General features: G+C 43.6%; 1 protein-coding gene across 1 annotated transcript in view; it reads right to left on the reverse strand.

The window, feature by feature from the left end:
* Nucleotides 1–1,366: 1,366 nt before the first annotated feature.
* The window catches only part of XPNPEP2 (X-prolyl aminopeptidase 2), a 28,489-nt gene continuing 19,855 nt past the window's right edge, over nt 1,367–10,000 (reverse strand). The window contains exons 15-21 of the mRNA XM_015820577.1: nt 9,604–9,664; nt 7,229–7,298; nt 5,050–5,154; nt 3,529–3,588; nt 3,003–3,079; nt 1,897–1,995; nt 1,367–1,819 (exon numbers count right to left, since the gene is read on the reverse strand). Coding sequence (XP_015676063.1) covers nt 1,619–1,819; nt 1,897–1,995; nt 3,003–3,079; nt 3,529–3,588; nt 5,050–5,154; nt 7,229–7,298; nt 9,604–9,664 — 673 coding nt within the window. The 3' untranslated portion in view covers nt 1,367–1,618. The remainder of the gene's footprint in view (nt 1,820–1,896; nt 1,996–3,002; nt 3,080–3,528; nt 3,589–5,049; nt 5,155–7,228; nt 7,299–9,603; nt 9,665–10,000) is intronic.

Below are 10,000 nucleotides of genomic sequence, written 5' to 3' on the forward strand. Positions count from 1 at the left end.
CTTCCTCCTTCCTCCTTCCTCCTTCCTCCTTCCTTCTTCCTTCTTCCTTCCTCCTCCTCCTCCTCCTCCCTAATCTCTCCAGTAGAGGATAAATTTAATTCCTCTCTGGAACACCTCACTGCAGGTGGCAAATTTGGAACTGTAGACTTGCTACAACCAAGCTACCACCTACCAAGCTGTAGGCAGGTCCTTTTTTGAGCTGGTAATTGCTGAGGGCTTCCTTTTGAACTGCAAACTCAGCGGGTGGCAAAGCACGGCAAAAGTCCTGAGTTTTAGATTTCCAAATGGTCAGACCCTTCTTTCTATTGGAAGTCACTCCCAAGGTCATGGAGGTGGTCATTTATTGTAGTCACTCTCTAAACTATTGTTTATTGACCATTGGTTTCTATCTGGAAAGTTGGGCTCCTACTTTTCTTCCTCTTCAGCCTGCAAATGGAGTCAACCATTAGCCTGTCCACCCTCGATGAGCCACTGTTCTTGTCAACAGTAGCCTCTCCGGGCTTAGCCCCCAACTCTAATTTTGTTATATGACATTTTTACGAGGTGATGAGGAGCCCCAGGCACAGATGGTGCACAGATTTGCCTGGGAATTCAGCAGGACCTTTTCCCCCCCCCCTCCATTTCAATCTTCAACTCATTAAAAGATAACACTCGATGAAATTCTTTAGGGGTAATTTTATTAGCAGCACCTGGCTGGCTGGTTTTGCAAGAGGTCCGGATCAGTTTATGAAGGGATGGTCTATCAGTGGGATGGACCAACCTCCTGAATGACAGGACCTAGAGGTCCTGGTGGGCTCAGGCTTCTGAACGTAGCAGGTCCACATTATGAGCATAAGGCACTGTGTGATACCAGACAGGCGTGCCGTTCTCTCTTCATACCCTCTTAGTATGTGTACTAAACAATGATTAATCCTCTGAGTCAGCCTCCTACAGCCTCCAGCCCTCCAGATGTACAGGTAGTCCTCGACGTACGGCCACAATTGAGCCCAAGGTTTCTCAAGTTAAGTGAGACATTTGTTAAGTGAGCTTTGCCTCATTTTATGACCTTTTCTTGCCACAGTTGTTAAGTGAATCAGTGGATCAGTTAGTCACCCAATTGTTAAGTGAATCTGGTTTCCCCATTGGCTTTGCTTGCAAAAGGGGATCCCGTGACCCCGGGACACTGCAACCGTCGTAAATAGGAACTAGTTGTTAAGTGTCTGAATTTGGATCACACGATCATGGGGATGCTGCAAAGGTCATAACCGTGAAAAATGGTCCTAAGTCACTTCTTTCAGTGCTGTTGTAACTTTGACCGGTCACTAAATGAACTGTTGTAAATCAAGGACTACCTGTATTCCCTTGTGAACCTTAAAACTGTATCTCCCCTTCCTTCTTTCAGCCTCTTCTCCACCTGGGCTCCCAAGGAGAGAAACAGAGAGTGGATTTATACAGTTCCTGGCCTGGAACCAGAGGCAGGAGACTCTTGTGATCCCGACTGTGAGGGGAAGAAGGTTTGTTTGCGATGTTTAGAGGCCCAGAATGGAGGCCGGTGAGATACGGGGACTGAGGTGGATCGCGCAAGGAGAGCAGGATCACAGGGCACAGAGTAGCAAGGAAGTTGTGGGGCGCTCCCGGATCAATGTTGAGCTGCTGGCAGAAGGCCAGAAGCCAGGGTGCTCACTGCCAAGGTGCCCAAAGAAGCAGCCAGCAGTGAGGCGTGAGAGAAAGGCTCTGTGTTCTTTTCCAGCCACCGGTATTCCTCCTCCAGCTGACGTCTCTGCAGCTCAGGCCCAATGATCTGGCGGATGGTCTCGTAGTACTTGTTGATGTACTGGATCTGCAGAAAGACAGAAGGGAGGTTCAAGATGGCATCCCTTGGCTTGGTCCGCTGATACCCATCTAGGCCTCGTTTACCTGGTCCCGGGAGAGGAGACTCTCATTGATGAGGTTCCGTGCATAGGGCACCAGGGACACCACCTTGAAGGTCAGGTAGGGTTCTTCCTTCACTGGATACTGCAATCAATAAAGAGGAGAGACTCAATTCTTGTAGGACATGCATGGATCACGCTGGGATCCCAGGTTTGCTCTTCAAGTGGCATTTTGGAATGAGCCCATAGAGACGTCTTTGAAAGCTCTCCGAGTCCATGCAGGAGACTGCATTGCATTAGAATGTATGTGTTGCTTCTTAAAGAAATAAAAAAAGGGGGGTAGATTTTTCATTGAAATTCTGTCCATGGGGACGAGTTATCTCCTGCCTGTTGGCCAGCCGGGGTCCTAACCACTACACACATCTGTTATTACAAGTATGCATTATATGGCTTCTAATTTGCTCAGTAACCAAAGATCTTTATTATCTGCCACGACACATTTTATTTTCCCCTCCAAGTTGCCTCTTGGGGAGTCCATTCACAAAACTCCATTGTCAAACATATGTGGAGTATAGGAAGGAGGTCCAGGCCTAAGTTGATTGGCCTACTGCAGCTCTCATGGCCTTTTTTTTTTTTTTTGGGTGTGAAGAATCAGGACCACACCTTAAATTCCAGTTAAGATTATTGATTGCTTATGCCTATACACAAGAATCTTGTCAACTAACAGCCGGCACTAAATTGGCGCTAGATAAGAATCAATAGAATTCAAGAGGGGTTGAACTTAGATTGTTTGTGGGAACGGAATGATTCTAGGCTGATTCCTTGCTTGACTCCGGCCCCTATACTTCCTCAGTCAAAGGTTATCTGGAAATCAGCAAGTTGGGGAAGGCTGATAAAAATCCCTCCTCCTTTCAACGTAATAATTGTTGGGATAATCCCAGATTCCTTTTTCCCAGGGACCTCCAGCATGCCATGGATGAGTCTACAGGTAATATTCTAGACCCTGCCGGTCTTATTTTCTGCATTGCAGTATATCTACCTGCTAAGACTACCTTTCCTAGCTCATCATATGCAACTGTAATGCCCAGAGGCGATCCTCCGATGGATGGCATGTTATGAATGGAACTGGTAAGAGCAAGAAAAGTGTCTCACCTTGGTCTTAGCTTGTACCACAAGTGCAACATCCTCAAGACGGATTCCAAATTCCCCATCATGATAATAACCAGGCTCTGGAGACAAAGAAAGTTAGAAAAGGAGTCAGGAACAAAATCTGAGATGCCTCAGATTTATTTACAACTAGCTGTACCCGGCCACGCGTTGCTGTGGCTCAGTCTGGTAACAGTGTGTGCTGCTTTTACGTCCAACAGATGGCGCTGTTTTTTTAAAAAAGCATGTTTTTACCTGTCACCGGTGTGACATCTATATAATATAGGTATATAAAAACACGCGCGTATTCGAATGCAACGTTGTGTCAAAATTTCGAAGCAATCGGTGAAGAACTTTCAGAGATTTAAGATTTTGAACAAACGAACATTTACATTTTTATTTATATAGATTGTCTAATGTTTATGTGTTTTATCTGTGTTGTAAGACACTCAGAGTCACCTTGAACTGTGAGATGGGGGGGGGCAAATAAATTTCATAAATAAATTAAATAAATAAAATCAGGTTGTCCTACCTATGGAAGTGAACATCCCCTTATCCAAAGGAACATTGTTGGACTGGAACCCAACAGGCCCTGATGGAGGAAGAAAAATATTATTTTTGAAAATCCCAAGGAGTTATATAGCAAGATGTGCTGCTTTTTCCCCGTGACTTTCCACGACAAATACAAGGTATCTCACAATGCCTTGGGCAGTGGGTTTCACAGCCACACCTGAAGCACATCACAAAATATTAGGGAGGGTGGCTCTGCAAATCTCTCTTGGGTAAAAGTCAACAGCGTTCCAGCAATTGAATAATCAAATCAATTTTCTGAATTGGATAAAGCCAGCTGATTCGATTGATTAAAAAGTTGTTCTGCAACCCCAGAAGAATCATCCAGATAGAACCGGTCTTTTAAAGGAAATTATTCTGACGATATGATCAAACTGACAATCCAAAGTGAATTAATGTCGATCTTTCAATCGAGCCGATCATTTCAGTAAATTGGATTGGGCCTCATTCGCACAGTTTATGAGGAAATTGCTTTAAATTAGGACTAAGGAGCTGCAAAAATCCAAATTACCACCAGATGCCAGCAAAGCAATACAGGAAACCTTGACTGATTTCTAATGACTAGTGGGATTTTTGCAGCCCATAAACGGCAGTCCTAGCTCTAGTTTTGAATTGTCTTCGCTCACTTCTTCTTAGATATTAATTTAGATGTTAATCTTTCCAAGTATATCTGAAGGTGCTAAAGCCTGAACTGGAATTTTCTGTGTGCAAGGTGGGAACTCTTATCCTATGACGCTGTTTTGCAATGGTGAGCCCATCATCTCAAATCATAAGGACCTATTCCCTCTTTCCAACAGCTACTAAGGAAGAGCGCATTGAAGCCTGAGGGACAGAGGACACAACTCCCATGAAAACTGGTCCATCCGGGAAAGTATTTGGGGAATGTGCTTAGCAAAATGTAGAGATGAATGGTGAGACATTCGGGGAAGCCTATGTATGGGGTCCTTGGTGCTCTCTGAACTGGGTTGTCTTCTTGCAGATGTTTCATTACCAAGCTAGGTAACATCACCAGTGCTAGAAAAAAGAGGGGTTTGCTCACTGGCAGGGCAAACCACTTGCATATAAACAGAGAACAAACCCCTCTCCCTTCTAGCACTGATGTGGTCACCTAGTTGGGTAATGAAACGTCTGCAAGAAAACAGCCCAGCTCAGAGAGCACCAAGGACCCCACAGTTCAACCCTGAGCTACAAAAATTCTCTTCTATTGGTAAACATATGTATAAAAACCCCAGACTTTTCTCCATGAAGTCATACTATCTGTTCTAGGACTGAAGAAACTATTGAGTCAATTAGAATTGAACTGAATAATTAAATAATCAAACAGATGCTGCAGAAGTACAACTCTTGTAGAAGCAGTTGTAGCAACATCTTGAAAGCCAAAGCTTCTCCATTCCTGGTTCACACTGACCGGTGGTGGTTCCCCACCAGATCTGCTGTCACCAAACAGCCAAAAGACCTGCGGTCTGACCCGGTTGCCACTTACATTCATGAACGGACAAGAAGTTGCCGATGCCATGACCGGTGCCGTGGCCGTAGTTCAGCCCGGCTTCCCACAAGGGCCGGCGGGCAAAAGATTCCACAAGTCTTCCTGCAACACAAAAGTCAAATCTTACTGACTCTCTGCAGGGAAAATATTTAGGCTTCTCTCTTTTTCTTTCCCCCCATACATGCAAGTTGAAGCTTTGCTCTAAAAACATATAAAAAGAGCGTAGCAAACCAAACACCAATCTAATCAAGCATTTGCTTCCCAGTATGATAACCAAATGCGCATCGGAAACCCTCCAATGCGGGCAGCAACATTTTCTGAAAGGCAGAAGATTCCCAGGAAGGAACAGTTCCATTCTACGTTGCACTGGAATTCCGTGTCCAGTTCTGATGGAATACAGAATACAAGAAGAAAGCAGAGAACCTGGAAAGAGGCAGAGAAGAGCTGCAAAGGGGATGATAAGCTTGGAGGCGAAACCTTATGAAGAACTGTTCAAGGAACTGGATATATTTAGCCTAGAGAAGAGAAGACTAAGGGCACACAGGAGAACACTTTTTTTCCAAGACTTGAAGGGATATCACAGGGAAGTTGTATAAGGAACGGTTGCTGGAACTGGGTATGTCTAGTTTAACGATGAGAAGGACGAGGGTGACATGATAGCAGTGTTCCAATATCTCAGGGGCTGTCCCAAAGAAGAGGGAGTCAAGCTATTCTCCAAAGCACCTGGAGGCAGGACAAGAAGCAACGGATGGAAACTGATCAAGGAGAGAAGCAACCTAGAACTAAGGAGAAACTTCCTGACAGTTTAGAACAATTAACCAGTGGAACAACCTGCCTCCAGAAGCGAGGAATGCTCCAACACTGGAAGTTTTTAAGAAGAGACTGGACAGCCATTTGTCTGAAATGGTGTAGGATTCCTGCCTGAGCAGGGGGTTGGACTCGATGACCTCCAAGGTCCCTTCCAACTTTATTATTATTGTTGTTGTTGTTGTTGTTGTTGTTGTTGTTATTATTATTATTATTATTATTATTATTATTATTATTATTATTATTATTATTATTATTATCTGAAGATAGGACAAGGGCCCAAGGGTGGAAACCTCACTAAGAGGTCCAAGCTCTAAATGAGACATTTCCTGACTGTGAAAATATGAAGCAGTAGAGAACCTGCCTCCTGAGTCATGTGGACCCATCCCTGGAGGTTTTCAAACCAAGATTAGAAAGCCGTTTCTCTGAGATGGTTTGAGGACTCGTTCTTTGAGCAGGCGATTGGATCAGAAGATTTCCAAGGTGGCTTCCAATGCTATGATTCCAAGAATCGTAGAAAAATCTCTGAAAGAAAGCTTTCCCCAGGTGACTATACACCCTGATAAATGTCTTTCTCAAGGTTCATGGCGCTGGATTCTCACAATATACTAAATCCTAAGGTCTTTCATGCAGAGGGTGCTAGATAGGCTCAAGGATCATGGTTTACAGATAACACTGACACAAAGCATTCTCATTCTAGGCTACAAACTGACTACTTTATGATGGGGATGGGATAGATGAATCTAGTATGCCAAGTAGCAATTTGGAAGGTTCTAGAACTGTTGCAGTTCTAGAACTGTTCTAGAACTGTTGCAGTAAAACAAAAGACAGGTAAGCATTCTAGAAACCAAGACATTTAGGAGGTAGAGAAGGCAGTCCAAAATATGTGTGGTAAAATGAAACATTCGTTGATAATGACTCTAAGAGAATAGGACAAGAAAATATGGCTGATGATGTTGCCTCGTTTGGTAACGAAACGTTCAGGAATTATATTCAAACAAGCTTGGAGAACAGGACCACAGCCAGCATCTAAAACCCAAGCTACAAATATTTCCAATTATTTCAGAATTATTCTAGCTCTGCTTCTTTCAACATCCTCTTCTCCAGATGCTCCAGAGAGCTGCAGGTCATTCCGGCCAAGGATTTCAAGAACACATCTGGAGCCCATCAGGCTGGTGATATGAATAGACTCCATACTGTATTAACTCTCAGGTTCTCTTTCCTTCAGGAAACCCTGGTTATATCCAGGCTCAAAGTGTTGAGACTTGTCGGAGTTGAGATCCCAATTGAAGAAGAAAACCCAGGAAGTCATCAGGATATTAGCTTTTCTTGCTTTCTTTATCCCCCCCCCCACCTCCCAAATTCTCACCTGATGATCTGGGTGGAAAGACAAGTTTGCTCAAGTCGATATTTCCCATCAGCACTCTTGTGTAGGCTTCCTAGAGGAGAAAAGACGATGCTCTGAAATCACGTTTGGAAGGGGAATTCACAGTAACCCTAAGCTTAGTATGATTTGTGAACCCAGAACATACATAACTCCGGTTTCCAGCCAATGGCTTGCGTGAAGAACATACAGAACAACAGCCCAGTGGTTACAGACTAAAATAAGTTTAAATGAAATAAATAGGTCTGTCCTGGAGTAGCACCTCTCTCTCACAAGACCTACATACTCCATCTCTCTCATTATGCATCCGGTATTCTATGGACAATAGTATCGAAAATACATCCTTTCGTCTTCTCTATATAAAGCATTTCTCCTGTAGCTGTTGGAAAAACACCATGGTACCTTTTAGGGAATATTCTACTCTACACTTTGCTGGACAAAATACTTGATGCTTGATTCTTTTCGTGAGAAGTGCTTGCACCTTCTCCCACATGGTGCCAATTAGATACTTTGAGCCTGAATTGGATGCTTTGGGGGAATCCTACTTCTGCTCCCTCTGAGCATAGAGTTAGATTTTTTGGAGAAAGCCAGCTGAAAAATTATTCCCAAAGTCAACTCATAGCGGTGTGTTGAAGAAAGAAAAAACACCTTCTAAGCCATTTCCCAGCGAGGAAATAAAAAGTGAGGCATCTCTGGATCTTCTTTGGAGGAAAGCCGCGTTAGATACCAGGTGTACCGTTCAGGTGTATTTGGGAATCAGCCTTACCTTCTGAAAAGCTGTGGGCTCCCCCCAGTGGATGGTCCGGGTGATGTCTGTGGTTCCGTCACTACACAATGAGAAACAAGGAAGGAGCTACTTCAAGACGGAACTTCCTCCACTGAGCTCCTAGCAAGCCACGGCTCGTCAGACTTCCCGGGACAATTATGAGACCGTGGCTATCATGTCTGCTTTACAGGGCAAAATCTCGGTTTTAGCACTTCTAAAGGATGGGAGATGAGTAAAGCCAGGTCTAGTATCCAGTCCCTGGGTCAGCAGATCAGGGACAGATTTCTAATGCTGGCTTGTTTAATAAGAGTGGTAACCAACTGGCCCCGGTGTCTGTGGAGATTCTCAGTCATCCAGGTCACAGTCATCCCAAAGGTGCTTTTTCACGAGGCAACTGGACTTTCTTGTTTTTCCTTTGAAGACGCTTCGCTTCTCATCCAAGAAACTCAGAGCTGAAGAAGCTTCTTGGATGAAAAGTGAAACGTGTTCAAAGGAAAAACAAGAAAGTCCAGTTGCCTTGTGAAAAAGCACCTTTGGGACAATTGCCCCAGTGTTGCACAATAAATCATCTAGGCTCCTTTTAGTACTGCAATTCAAAACTAAATTCTTTGATTCCAAAGGAATAACTTTATCATCCATCCTTCTCATTCTCTGTATCTATCTATCTATCTATCTATCTGTCTGTCTGTCTGTCTGTCTGTCTGTCTGTCTGTCTGTCTTCTATCTATCTATCTATCTATCTATCTATCTATCTATCTATCTATCTATCTATCTACCTACCTACCTATCATCTATCTATCTATCTATCTATCTATCTATCTATCTATCTATCTATCTATCTATCTATCTATCTATCTATCTATCTATCTATCTATCATCCATCCATCTCATCCTCTGTATCTATCTATCTATCTATCTATCTATCTATCTATCTATCTATCTATCTATCTATCTATCTATCTATCTATCTATCTATCTACCTACCTACCTACCTACCTACCTACCCACCTATCATCTACCTACCTACCTACCTACATCTATCTATCTATCTATCTATCTATCTATCTATCTATCTATCTATCTATCTATCTATCTATCTATCTATCTATCTATCNCCATCTCTCTCATTATGCATCCGGTATTCTATGGACAATAGTATCGAAAATACATCCTTTCGTCTTCTCTATATAAAGCATTTCTCCTGTAGCTGTTGGAAAAACACCATGGTACCTTTTAGGGAATATTCTACTCTACACTTTGCTGGACAAAATACTTGATGCTTGATTCTTTTCGTGAGAAGTGCTTGCACCTTCTTCCACATGGTGCCAATTAGATACTTTGAGTCTGAATTGGATGCTTTGGAGGAATCCTACTTCTGCTCCCTCTGAGGATGGAGTTAGATTTTTTGGAGAAAGCCAGCTGAAAGATTAGTCCCAAAGTCAACTCATAGCGGTGTGTTGGAAAAAAAAACCCCACCTTCTAAGCCATTTCCCAGCGAGGAAATAAAAAGTGAGGCATCTCTGGATCTTCTTTGGAGGAAAGCTGCGTTAGATACCAGGTGTACCGTTCAGGTGTATTTGGGAATCAGCCTTACCTTCTGAAAAGCTGTGGGCTCCCCCCAGTGGATGGTCCGGGTGATGTCTGTGGTTCCGTCACTACACAATGAGAAACAAGGAAGGAGCTACTTCAAGACGGAACTTCCTCCACTGAGCTCCTAGCAAGCCACGGCTCGTCAGACTTCCCGGGACAATTATGAAACCGTGGCTATCATGTCTGCTTTACAGGGCAAAATCTCAGATTTAGCACTTCTAAAGGATGGGAGATGAGTAAAGCCAGGTCTAGTATCCAGTCCCTGGGTCAGCAGATCAGGGACAGATTCCTAATGCTGGCTTGTTTAATAAGAATGGTAACCAACTGGCCCGGTGTCTGTGGAGGTTCTCAGTCATCCAGTTGCCTCGTGAAAAAGCACCTTTGGGACAATTGCCCCAGTG

Source organism: Protobothrops mucrosquamatus, unplaced genomic scaffold (genome assembly GCF_001527695.2).
Source record: "Protobothrops mucrosquamatus isolate PMUCROS unplaced genomic scaffold, P.Mucros_1.0 scaffold1146, whole genome shotgun sequence".
NCBI classification, from domain to species: Eukaryota; Metazoa; Chordata; class Lepidosauria; order Squamata; family Viperidae; genus Protobothrops; species Protobothrops mucrosquamatus.